Source organism: Eurosta solidaginis, chromosome 4 (genome assembly GCF_040869045.1).
Source record: "Eurosta solidaginis isolate ZX-2024a chromosome 4, ASM4086904v1, whole genome shotgun sequence".
NCBI classification, from domain to species: Eukaryota; Metazoa; Arthropoda; class Insecta; order Diptera; family Tephritidae; genus Eurosta; species Eurosta solidaginis.
Window position 1 is genome coordinate 89,584,399 of NC_090322.1, and position 14,535 is coordinate 89,598,933.

General features: G+C 35.9%; 1 protein-coding gene across 8 annotated transcripts in view; it reads right to left on the reverse strand.

The window, feature by feature from the left end:
- The window catches only part of Nup205 (nuclear pore complex protein Nup205), a 797,639-nt gene that overhangs the window by 81,641 nt on the left and 701,463 nt on the right, over positions 1–14,535 (reverse strand). For 7 of the 8 annotated variants that reach the window (XM_067782251.1, XM_067782250.1, XM_067782256.1 and 4 more), the window contains one exon: positions 9,572–9,732. The exons of the other annotated variant lie outside the window; for it this stretch is intronic. In XM_067782251.1, coding sequence (XP_067638352.1) covers positions 9,572–9,732 — 161 coding nt within the window. The remainder of the gene's footprint in view (positions 1–9,571; positions 9,733–14,535) is intronic. 8 annotated transcript variants of the gene reach the window in all.

The following is a 14,535-nucleotide window of genomic DNA, read 5'->3' on the forward strand; positions in this document are numbered from 1 at the left end:
TTCTTGTACGATTTGACTCACAACTTCCCGTTTCGCCAGTGGAAACCTACGAGGAGCTTGACGTATCGGCTTCGCGTCTCCAGTGTCAATTTGATGTTTCACATCATTGGTGCGGCCTGGTTTGGTCAAATATGTTTGCGTATTTAGGAGCAGTTGCTTTGCCTTACTCTGATAATCTTCCTCTAGCCCCTCCGTGCATGCCGTGATGTCATTTGAAAGATCAGTCTTGCTAGTTGAAACGTGTTCGTGGAGCTGTTCACAGTTAATAACTACTTCAGCCTCTTGGCATCTTCCCAATATAGCTCCTTTGGTCAGCTTGAGTAGTGACTTGAACTCATTGAGTACTCTTACCGGAATACGTCCATCTTGTTTTGTCATAGCCAGGGTTTTTCTACAAGTACTTTCGGTGCTGATTTGTTTGCTGCTTCGACAACCCACAATTTGTTTGTCCCACAATCTCCATCAACCTTTGCCCAGATGACTGCTTCTGATTTTGCTGGTATATGCTGAATTTCTTCCACTAGCACTCGTTTACAGCTGTAGTCTCTCTCGTAGCCGAAATTAAGTGGCACATCCATGTTCTTATATCGCATCGTCTTGCTTTGCATGTCGATCTTGATACCTTCGTCGATTAAGAAGTCCACTTCAATTATGATTTCATCAACAATCTCTGCCACTATAAAACTGTGTACTACCGTGACGTTCCCAATTGCGACTTCACATGATATTTCCCCTAGAACCGTGGTGTCTTCTCCAGTGGCTGTACGCAATATTGCTACATGCAATGGTCTTATCCTCTTGTTGACTAAATCCGCTCGAATGATGGAATGAGATGCACCCGTATCTATAGTCAGTAAACGTTCCTTTCCATCCACATGTCCTCTGACAGTAAGATTGTTTGACCTTCTTCCAATTTGTGAGATAGAGATTATGGGGCATTCAATTGCGGGGGCCACCTGTTGCCCCTTGCGGCTGACTCGCTTTAGTTTAACGATTGAGTAGATTTGGAGATTAGCTCATCCCCTTCAGCTCTGTGTTTACGGCACACACATTGTTGGAACTGTTAGAACCGGTACTACAATGACGTGCATGTGACCTGGGTTGCCGCACTTGAAACATTTCATAACTCCAGCATTTTTCTGTTGTGACCCCTTCAGTGCTTCCAAAATTGTGTCTACCCAGTCTGGTCTTTCCACTTCCAAGCGCCTGTATACGACCTCTCCAAGCATCCACCTCTGCCTCGATTTTTTCTTCAAACTGCATTATTTTTTCGTCCATGCGCGCTTCGAGTTTGGATGATATACGCGCCTTTTGTGCTTCTAGTTGTACTGTTATGCGTGTCTCTTGTTCTTCCAGTTGAGTTCCCATATATGTCTTGTTCTTCCAGCTGTGATGAAAATTGTGTTTCCTGTGCTTCTATTCTATTATTATCTGTGTCGACATTTCTGAAATACGCGTTTCTTGTGCTTCAATCTTGGACGTTATGCGTGTCTCCTGCGATTCCATATATGTCTTCTGTTCTAACGGTTGAGATGACATGTTGGTTGATATTTGTGACGACATTTCTTTTATACCTGTATCCTGCGATTCCAGTTGGGATGTCATATATGTCTTCTGTTCTGCCGGTTGAGATGACAATGTCGATGTTTGAGCAGATATTGCAGCCAAAATCATGTTCAAGTCTGTGCTCGTAACTGTCTGCGATGTTTCATTTTTCTCTTTAATTTTTGTTGTTGTCTCGTCCCCATCAGGATGAAAGACATCATCGTCCACATTAATTCCTTCCGATTCCATAGCGTCTCGTAGCCGTGCTTGGTGTTCGATCTTATTGCCGGATGTATTCAATCCACGGCTCTCCAACTCCTTCTTCAGTTGCTGGATCCTCAATTCACTCAACTTTGCCATGTCCAAGTTGTATTCACAATCTTCGGAATTTATTCAACAATTCCTCTTTTAAAACCAATTGTAACGAATTTACTGCAATTCCGCTTATTTGCAATCTTCTGCTAACGTTCGAATCACTGAACTGTTGAATAAATAACTCCAATATTCGATAATGCAAAATGGTCTTTATTAGACTACTTTCAAAATAAATATCACTTCTATTGCTCGACAGATAGCGTGCTTAAATCAAACTGACTTTCGTGCCTCAACTGTTGCTGCTTTTGAAGTGTTTGGTTTCCTTGTTGACATATTTCTAGCCGGTTCTATTCTAGAATTTACTAGTTAGTTAGCATCTATAAAATTACCAACTATAACTACTTTTATAGCTTCTCATATGCGCGTGTATATGTGAGTGTTACTTGCACAAATTACTGCCCACTTTTGAGCGCATCTCAGATAAGATATTTGCATGTGTTTGTGCGTTTTCTCTCCGCTGTGTGTACGTACATATATGTAGACTAGAGTCCTGCGTGGATGCATTCACATGTGAATGTACAATGAGACATACTGATACTGTCTCAGTATACATTGTACTACACACCAATAAATTTGTATTGTATGAGTGATGGTTTGCAAAGAGAATTGTATGTACCCGCATTTTGTCTGCGTTGTATACGTGCGTATTCATACCATTACCAAAGAAATTCATACATATACATGTCTCATCGAGAAGCACAATGAGATAAACATTGTTAAAAGTTGTACCGTTGAATGTACTATGAGTACTAAGTACCTAATTCTTTTCGCTCTAAAGTAATGTGTGCATTTATGAAAAGTTAAATGTTTGCGTTGAAACTATGAAAAACGTAAAAAAATATGGGTATTTTTGGGTGGCTAATGCAAAATTTTATAGAGAATTATTCTAGGCTGAAGCTCCTTAATTATTTGGCAAAACGTTATTCCCTAAAATGAATACACATGTATACACACATAAAACTATTTTCATTAGACAATGAAAATCCGCGATACAAAACAATGGCAGGCATTCTTAATTTATGTGGGGATTTCCCATAATTAACGATCCTGAAACATGTATCTTGTGCATCGCTAATCACCATACATACACTTGTATGATGATAGACACTTGCCTACCTGAAGACCATGGATTATGGCCTTAAAAAATGGGTTAGGATATATTTATGTATATACATACATATTTTATTGTAGAAAAATGTCAATATCTATTTCTTTAACTGTAATTAAACGCACTTCAGTACATAAAGAATACATGTACGCTTTGAAATAAAGCGCGGAATAGAACTGTATAAATAGAGAAATTACCTGAAAAAGATCATACCAAGGGATAACTACATTGAAGTATCACCAACTAAACAACAATACATTTTCTGTAGCCTTTTAATATTTAGTATACAAATATATACATATATCATGGACCAATTAACATCAGCCAATTCACCGATATCCGTAAACAATCGTAGATATTGGCGGCAAGTTTTTGGACAAAGTAGTAGCATGCAAAGACTGCAGTAGCGTTCTAACCTTTACAAAGAGCACATCGAATTTAGTCAAACACAAGTGTTACAAAACTTTTACAGATCGAGTTGACAATAGGCCCCGAATAGATGTTGATGACGAAACAACAAAGGACGTTGTCCGATGTTACAGGATGGATTGTAAAAAATTGCCGATCGTTTGAAATTGTCGAGGATGAAGGCCTGCAGGGATGCACAGAGCTAATATTGCCAATTGTAGACGTCGAAAAATTGCTACCACACCCTACCACTGTATCCAGAAACATAGACAAGCTCTACAAAATTGCCTACGAAGAAATTAGAAAAGAACTAAAGAACTAAGTGGCGGATTTCTGGGACTTACTTCGGATTTATGGACAGACGCTGTTTCAAAACATTCCTAATTATCACTAACGGTGCACTTTATTACTTACTTACTTACTGGCTTAATTGACGCTTAACCGTCTAACGCGCCAGTCGCTCCTTCCCTCCGCCAACCGGCGCCAATTGGTCACACCAAGGAAGTTTAAATCGTTTTCCACCTGGTCCTTGCAACGGAGTGGGGACCGCCCTCTACCTCTGCTTCCATAGGCGGGTTCCGATAGAAACACTTTCTTGGCCGGAGCATCATCTTTCATTCGCATAACATGGCCTAGCCAGCGCAGCCGCTGCATTTTAATTCGCTGGACTATGTTGGATGTCTGCGTATAGCTCGTACAGCTCATCATTAAATCTTCTTCGGTATTCGCCATCGCCAACGCGTAGAGGTCCATAAATCTTTCGAAGAACTTTTCTCTCGAACACTCCCAAAGCCGCTTCATCTGCTGTTGTCCATGCTTCTGCCCGATATAGCAGGACGGGTACGATAAGTGACTTGTAGAGTACGATTTTCGTTCGCCGAGAGAGGACTTTACTTTTCAATTGCCTACCTAGTCCAAAGTAGCATTTATTGGCAAGATTGATTCTTCCCTGGATTTCAGTGCTGATGTTGTTGCTAGTGTTGATGCTGGTTCCCAAATAAACGAAGTCTTTTATATATAAATAAATGTAAGGCGCGATAACCTCCGAAGAGATCTAAGGCCGAGCTTCTCTTACAATTTGCGTCGTGCTCCTCTTGATTTTCCCTACAAATTGGCCGGACAGGACCTACATGTTTTATGCCGACTCCGAACGGCATCTGCAAGGCAGATGAGTTTTCACTGAGAGCTTTCCATGGCAGAAATACACTCGGAGCGCTTGCCAAACACTGCCGAGGGGCGACCCCGCATTAGAAAAATTTTCTTCTAATTGAAAAACCTTATTTCTAAAATTTTGATGTTGCTTTGCCCGGGAGTTGAACCCAGGGCATACGGTGTGATAGGCGGAGCACGCTACCATCACACCACGGTGGCCGAAGTCTTTTACTATTTCGAAATTATGGCTGCCAACAGTAGCGTGGTTGCCAAGGCGCGTATGCGCTGACTCTTTGCTCGATGACAGCAGGTACTTCGTTTTGTTCTCATTCACCACCAAACCCATCTTTACCGTTTCTTTTTCCAGTTTGGAGTAAGCAGAACTAACAGCGCGGGTGTTTAGGCCGTTGATATCGATGTCATCAGCATATGCCAGTAATTACACGCTTTTATAGAATATTGTTCCAGTGCGTTTAAGTTCTGCAGCTAGTATAATTTTCTCCAGCATCAAAATAAAGAAATCGCACGATAGGGGGTCACCCTGTTTGAAACCTCGTTAAGTTTCGAACGCTCGGAGAGGTCCTTCCCAATTCTGACTGAGCTGATGGTGTTGCTCAACGTCATTTTGCACAGCCGTATAAGTTTGCGGGGAAACCAAATTCATTCAAATTATTCCGCAAAGTCTGAATTTGGTTTCCCCGCACTTTATTACAAATGCAAAATTAGTCACAAAATTGCTTGCTTTGAAGTCCATGGACTCCGAGCCGTGCACCAGTAAGAATTGCCGATTTCAATACCCTGATTGTTTTTTCACGTACTTTTTCACAGTAGATCAAAGAATTCTGCAAAAAGTGAGGGAAGCTCTGCACGAGGTTGGTTGCTTCTTGGATAAAGCCATTATTGTTACGGATAGAGGAACTAACATGAAATCCCCTTTCCAACATCACAACCACATATTTCGTATTACCCATTCATTGCACAACATCGTAGAAAAATCTCTTAATGAGTCAGCCGATATTAGTGAAATGAAAGAAAAATGCTCACATGTCGTCAGGTATTTCAAGAAATCTGGAGCCAATGCACAATTGACAACAACCCTTAAAAGCATTTCTCAGACAAGATGGAACACAGTTTACTACATGCTCCTATAACTGGGTTGACGTTGGAAATATTTTGGAGGCAAATCGTCAACTGAGCCGTTTTAGTGGAATAAGCTTAAATACCTTAACAGATACCCTTAAAGTGCTAGCCACATTTGAGGATCCATCAAAAGAGTTAGAAGGCGATATCTATCAAACCATACATCTAGTAATAGTACATGTTTACTATTTAATGCGGCATTGTGAATCAACCAACGATGAGTTAGAATACATACAAAATTTGAAGCTACGCCTGCGCACATTGCTTAAGGACACTATACTTAGTAATTTAACAATGATTCATAAAATAGCTATATTTCTGGTCCCACCGACTAACACTCTGTCCCAGTTTACTGCTGTTGAGAAAAATGAAGTCAAAGAACATTCTAAAACTTTGCTTGAAAGGCTAGTAAATAAAGACAGTTTGATAAACAATGAAAACTGTCAGCATAATTCTCTTCCAAACGAAAAGGAATGTCTATTTTCCGGATTTCTCCAGCCTCAAAACATACCTAGTAGTATTGACCGAGCACAACTAAAATTTATGCTATATGACTCCGAGGTCTTGCACAACGATTTTGACGTTCTTAAGTGGTGGGAGTTTAATAAACTTAAATATCCTCTGTTATTCCAGCTAAGCCGAAAAATATTTGGTGTTCCTGCTAGTAGTGCCCCTTCAGAAAGAGTATTTTCAAGCGCCAAGCAATTACTTTCAGATAAGCGTAGTTCCCTAGGGTTTAATCCGACATGTGTTAAAAAAATTATGTTTTTACATATCAATATGAAACATATTTAGAACATATATTAAAAAAAATTGTTTGCTTAAGTAGTATAAGTTAAATCTACTTAGTTAAATAGATATTCAGATCTAACATAAGAAAACGAAATGAAAAATAAATAAAATCCTAAAATGGCACATTTATGCCCTTTGTTATAATAAATGGGTTTTACACAGGCAACTAGTGTACATTTTTATAATTCCTTAAAATTCACCAAACTGTAGTTGTATACACAAGTATACCTGCGATACAAGTAGTACTACTGAATATACAAGAATATACTGAATATACAAGTTGTACTACACACATGCGTTGAAGCCATTGGTTGTAGTTGTGCTGCATGAAACGAGACCATGCAAGTACTTGTGTATTTTGCTACTCACAGTCTTTTGTGCGCATGCACATCAGTTCTCATTCCAGTGAATTGAATGAGTACTTGTACAAAATTTGTGTGAATGCATTCTTAGGCATATTTTTGTGCATTCATGCAGGGGTCTAGTGTAGACATAATAATTGATTCGTTTATGTAGATACGACTGCCTGCTTTATTGTTGTTGTGGCTTCATTTACTTAGCATCAGACTAGTGATGTGAGTATCACTTAGTGTCACTAATATATTAAATTATTATACATAAAAAATTAGTAAATTAGAAAAAACAATATTTAATTCATTTTCTAGGTATAATAATTTAATATAAGATAAAAATATAACAATTAATTATTTACAGACCAGTAAAACCAACATAACAATAAATGATAACATTTGACAACATAAAACAAAGGAGTTGCGATTTTCAATTCCACATTTTCTTTTCATAATTTGCTCTGGCTAAAATCTATAAATCTTATAAAATAAAGTCGCTAAATGCCATGTATGCACATAGCTTCACACAGAATGCTCCAATTTTAAAACGGTTTTTTGCATTTGAAAGCTTAGCTATGTGAGATGGTACAGTTAATATAATTTGAAGATATATATCTTAGGGGCGTGGCAAATTACCAAAATGTAGTAAAAAATCATAAAATTATTGTGTACACAGCTATAACTCATAAACGAATGGACGGATTTAAAAAATTCTACTTTTCAGTAAAACTTTGAAATATTTACCTTCGATCTTCATCAAAAAAATACTTGATTCATTTCTTATATCAGACAAATTGTTTAAACAAAAGTAACATTTTTACCAAAAAATGTGTTTGTGTGGTCGTTCGCTGTGAACTGTGCGCGCTAATTGCTTTTGAGTGAGGCATGATGCGACACATACATACGTACATATATAGCATTCGCTGCGTTATTTAACTTCGGGCGTAGGTTTGTAGGTATGTATATCACTACATAGTATAAAACAAAGTCGATTTTTCTGTCCCTATGTCCCTTTGAATGCTTAAAGCTTTAAAAATACGCAACGGATTTTGATGCGCTTTTTTAATAGATAAAGAGTGATTGACGAAAAAGGAACGGATCAACATATTTGGCTGAAAATTGGTGGAGGGATAGCTTAGAACCTGGAGACAGACATAGGATAATTTTTATACCGTTCTGGAGGGTCTTGAGATTAAAACGTGGATCTGGGTAATCTTGGGATATGTTTGTACAATATGGGTATCAAATGGAAGCTGTTTATGAGTACTTTGATACGGGGTATTCTTCGTACCCGCGGGTAACTAGGGTCTCGAGATATAGGCCAAAACGTGGACCCGGGCACCCCTAGAATGTGTTTATAAATTATGGATATGAAATGAAAGCTGTTGATGAGTGCTTTAGTACAGGGTAGTTTTTCATACCTATTGGTGACTAGGGTCTCGAGATATAGGCCAAAACGTGGACCCGGGCACCCCTAGAATGTGTTTATAGAATATGGATAACAAATGAAAGCTGTTGATGAGTGCTTTAGTACAGGGTAGTTTTCATACCTATTGGTGACTAGGGTCTCGAGATTGAGGCCAAAACGTGGACCCGGGTACCCCTAGAAAGTGTTTATACTATATAGATAACAAATGAAAGCTGTTGATGAGTGCTTTAGTACAGGATAGTTTTAATACCTATTTGTGAAGGGTCTCGAGATTGAGGCCAAAACGTTAACCCGGGTACCCCTAGAAAGTGTTTATACAATATGGATAGCAAGTGAAAGCTGTTGATGAGTGCTTTAGTACAGGGTTGTTTTCATACCTATTTGTGCAGGGTTTCGAGATATAGGCCAAAACGTGGATCACGGTAACACTAGGATGTGTTTTTACATTATGGTTATCAAATTGAAGCTGTTGATGAGTGCTTTAGTACAGAGTAATTTTTATACCGCTGGGTGACTACGGTGGCAAGATACAGGCCAAAACCTGGACCCGGATACCCCTAGAATGTGTGTGTAATAGGGATATCAAATGGAAGCTGTTGCTGAGAGCTTTAAAGTAATTTTCATTGTGATATTCGATTTAGTCCCATCAACCTGGCAAAACTGATAAATATGTATGCGAAGCCGAAATAAAGACATGAATTAATATTACCCACATAACTATTTACATACGTCCTATTCGATTTGCCTGGCAATAAGGGATGAAGATGAATGGGAAAAACTTGAGAGAAGAGAAAAGATGGAAGGAGAAGGAGACTGAGAAAGAGATAGAGTGAGACGGAGATAGAGATAGATAAAGCGAAAAGACAGAGGGAGGAGTGAATAAAAGGATTAAGAAAAAGTGAGGGGGGGAGCATAGTTAGACGGAAAAGCTTATTAAAATTTATGTAGATAGACCAATTTAGGGCAGAACAACGTCTGACGGGTCTGCTAGTATTAGTAATAAATGCAACTCTTAGTGCACAGCTCTCATACAACTGCCAACAATACTTTTTTTTTTTAATTTTGATAAATAATACCAGTGTTGTGAAGAAAAAGTGATTTCGAAGACATTTGATTGTACAGTCTTAAAATTATGTGATCGTTCATTTCTAGGTTGTACGCGAAGAATTACAGCTAATGTTTAAGTTGGAAAAAGAACCTTTACAAATGTTTGGAACCGGTACCCGAAATTAATATACGATCGGTCACTAATATGCAACTTAATGTACTTACAAGAGCCTTCAATGCCGACATCAGCCATATAAGATTTTTGTGAAACCATGTTATCCATGAGACGTTTCTGAATTTCTAGACATTCTATCGAGCCCTCTAAATGGTTTAACACTGTTGCGAAGTCCAGTGAGTTATTAACAGTTCTATCCAATTTGTCAGCTCTGAAAAAAAAAATGGGTTTCTCTTTATATTTACACATGTATAGTAGAAAAAAAGAAAATACGCACTTTACTGTGTTTGTAATTCAAAGAGTTTGAACTTTTTTCCTATAAATCTACTGTACCTTAGCTAATATCCAACGTTTTAAAAAGATATATCATATTTAGTAAATTTCAAACATCGGGTACTCTTTGACTTTCAGTCTCTCAGTTAAGGAATGTAAAACTTGCCTTAATTTTTGTAAGGTTTCCACACTTTCACAAGCAATAAATAACTGCTTCCACACATTTTAATTTTATTTTTATTTTTATGAATTGATATCATTTCGCTTGGCTTATCCTAATTGTAAACGTAGGTCTCATACGTTTCTATTTATCAAAACTAGTATCGCCTGTGGTCGAAATTCGACCAACTTGTATTTTTTTTTCAACTCAGTCTATTCATCCAGTGTTGGAAATATAGCAAACTGGTCTAACTTACTTAAATTTTTCATTCAAATTTTGAATTTGATCTAAGACGTTGTACTTTTTGATTGTATTTTCTTAAATTTTCTACAAACTTGCCAAATGTAATATAACGTTTTGGTATGGAGCTCCTTAAATAAAAATATAAAAAATATGTACAATCAAATGAAATTGACAGAATTATGGTGAAATTACTTGAAATTGAATCGAAAAATAGGTTTTTCCACACCACCCGGAAGGTCCCCGTTGACGCGCTACCGAAGTTAGTTTTGGGTGCTCGGTTCCCCAGTAGGCCTATTTCACCCATATACATATATCGCCCACTTACTTCAATAGTTTCATAATTCAAAAAACACGAACTTTTAGTTAAAAACGAAGAAATATGCTAAAGGAATTTAGCCTATTTCACGCCACCCGTTAGGTATGTAATTGGCGCTCTACCGAGTTTAATTTTGTATAAATACATATGTAATATGTAAGTCTGACACAAAACGAAAATTTCGAATAGAACAGAGGATACCTTCATAAATAATAAAATAAAAAAATTATGTAATGAGAAAGAAGGCAGAGTTTACTAAAAAAATTTTAAATGAAAGAAAACAAGTAAGGACGGGACTGTCTTCGGCTATGCCGAAGAGTTCATACCTTTCATGAATGGGGCTGAACAATAATCTTATCCCGTTCGTAATCTCCGAATAATCGGATGTATAAGATAAGAAATATCTAGTGAACAGATCTACATACCTAAACAATTTTTAAGATAAATATAAAATAAAAAATAGGTAGGTACTTTGTGTGAGGATGCAAAGTTTCAGGTTTTTTGTGGTCTGCGTGTAAAAACTATGACTCCGAATCACGTATTTCAACAACATATGACGTAAACGTAACTATTTGATGAAATGTTATGAATTTTGAAGCTTCTAGCCGTAAGAAAGGGGCAAAAAATACAGTTTATATGGGGTATATAATATATGTACCACGGATCTCTATGATTTTTTCAGACAATAATATATGCTATATACGTAAACATTTGGTGAAATTTGAAGCTTCTAGCTGTTAAAACGGGGCAGAAATTGCGCAAAGTTTCTTATCTGAACAATCGGTTGTATGAGATATATACTATGTATACCACCGATCTCAATGATTTTTTCAGACATCAATATATGCTATACACGTAAGCATTTGGTGAAATTTGAAGCTTCTAGCTGTTAAAATGGGGCCGAAATCCCAAAAAAAAAATATATATATACGATATATACCATCATATATATATTATATATATCACCGATTTCTATGATTTTTTGACACAACAATATATACTATATACGTAAGCAATCGGTGAAATTTGAAGCTTATAGCTGTTAAAATGGGGTAGACATTGCGAAAAGTTTCTTATCTGAACAATCGGTTGAATGAGATATATACTATATATACAACCGATCTCTATGATTTTTTCAGACAACAATAACAACAATATATGCCATATACGTAAGCGTTCGGTAAAATTTGAAGCTTTTAGCTGTTAAAATGGGGCTAAAATTGCGAAAATATATATATATACTATATATATATACTATATATACCACCATATATATACTATATATACCACCGATCTGTATGATTTTTTCAGACAACAATATATGCTATATACGTAAGCATTCGTTGAAATTTGAACCCTCTAGCTCTTAAAATAGGGCAGTAATTACGAAAAGTTTCTTATCTGAACAATCGGTTGTGAGGGATATATACTATATATACGACCGATCTCATAAATTTTTTCAGGCAACAATATGTGCAATATACGAACGTATATGGTGAAGTTTGAAGCTTCAATCTGTTAAATTGAGTAAGATATTACAAAAATCCTCTTTTTCTGAAAAATCGGTTGTATGGAGGATATATGCTATAGTGGTCCGATCCGGCCGGTTCCGACAAATGTCTAATCGGACACCCAAATACACCTGCTCACAAAATTTTATCAAGATATCTCAAAAATTGAGGGACTAGTTTGCATACAAACAGACAGACGGACAGGCGGATAGGGCTAAATCAACTCAGCTCTTCAACCTGATTACTTCGGTATACTTAATGGTGGGTCTATCTATTTTCCTTTAAGGACTTACAACTTTGGGTTTCGTGACGAAATTAATATACCATTTCATTTTCATGAAAGGTATAAAAATAAAGTACTTAAAATGCGAAAAATTAAGTGAAGTGAATAAACAGTTCCATATAAAAACGCAAAAAGTGCACTTATACTTTTTTCCGGGTTTTTAATGTTATCATTGTGGAAATATGAAGATTCTAATGTTCGGATATTTAATGTTGGGATTCCCATTGAGATCTATGACCGTAATTAATTTGTATTAAATTTGTATACACTCCATTTCATGACAACAAAAACATTGAAATTATTCACGCAAATATATTTACTAACACGAGATTAATTTCATAGCTTTAAGCGACATAAACAAATTAGGGTTATGGGATCTAAGCATCCGATTAATGGATATATAATCCAACAAAGTTAGCCTAATAATAAATACTAGTAGCGCCTGTGATCGAAATTCGACCAACGTGTATTTTTTTCAACTCAGTCTATGCATCAAGTGTTGGAAATATAGCAAACTGGTCTAACTTACTTAACTTTTCTTTAAAATTTTGAATTTGATCTAAGACTTTGTACTTTCTGATTGTATTTTCTTAAATTTTCTACAAACTTTTCAGATGTAATTATAACGTTTTGGTATGGAGCTCCTTAAACAAAAATATAAAAATTATGTAAAATCGAATGAAATTGACATAGAATTATAGTGAAATTACTTGAAATTGTATTGAAAAATAGGTTTTTCCACACCTCCCGTGAGGTCCCCGTTGGCGCGCTACCGAAGTTAGTTTTGGGAGCTCGGTTCCCCAGTAGGCCTATATCACCCATATACATTTATCGCCCATTTACTTCAATATTGTCATAATTCAAATATAGTAATAGTTCAAATAACACGAACTTTTAGGTAAAAACCAAGAAATTTGCTAAAGGAATTTAGCCTATTTCACGCCACCCGTTTAATTTTGTATAAATACATATCTGTTACCGCCACTGTCTAAAATCTATTACTTTCTAAAATTAATCGATTATCATCAAATTTATTATCGATAAACTAAAATGTCATATGGGTCGTGAGATGAATTCTCTAACTGCGCCAAATTGTTATAAATAAATTAGTTAGTTTCAACAAAAGTTAACTCATTATTTGCGATTTCATGTTTTTTTTAAAACAACTAAAATAAAAAACAAAGAATCTGTTAAATAAAGACTTATGTTTTTACGTGTAAGTAAAATTTGCCACAAAAAATGGGCAGGTCAGAAATTAATTCTATTTAAGATTTTTTGGTACGCTACAAATTATTTTGTAACAATTATTTAGGATTTTGGTAGAGGCTATTATAGGGAATTGGCAACAATGGGAAACCATGTTTTAATCTTTCACCATGTAGCGCGTACGCTTATGTAGGTTTGTGTCTTAGAGCACTTACATAATTTGTCCAAAGATGGCGCGCTTTTGTGAGATTTTTGGATTTACAAAAAACTTTCTTGTGTCTTAGAGCACTTACATAATTTGTCCAAAGATGGCGCGCTTTTGTGCAAGAAAGTAAATATCCATATTTGGAGAGATTGTTGGATTTACAAAAAACTTTTTCTATTAATTATAAACAAATATAGTAATATTTGTTAACAAAAATAGGCATATGCACTGCGCCTGATCTATACGAATCGATTCATATCACTTTTATATGCTTTTACGTATGCTAACTATGCGAAACCGCCTTTCAATTGTTTGTATGGAAATTTTGTTAGCGTATTAATATATAGATAGTGGGTAATATACTGCCTACACAATACGGCCGCCATGACGCCGGTTTGGCCTAAAATCAAAAACGTTTTTGGGACATTTTTTTTCATTTAATATACAACGTGATATTTTCCGATTTAGTCAAGTTGCATTTAAATAATAACAACCTAAGTTGAAATAAAAGAATATATAATAAAATAAAATAAGAAATAAAATAAATTAGCATAAAAGACAATATAAAAAATGTAATGTTATATTTTTGTAACTTTTTTTTTTGTTCAGTATAAGACGTACTTTATCTAAAATGAGGATTAAATCCGCAAATGCAAAAACATTTTCGGACAAATTTGCCATTAAATGTTATAAATAAATTAGTTAGTTTCAACAAAAGTTAACTCATTATTTGCGATTTCATGTTTTTTTGAAAATAATTAAAATAAAAAACAAAGAATCTGTTAAATAAAGACTTATGTTTTTACGTGTAAGTAAA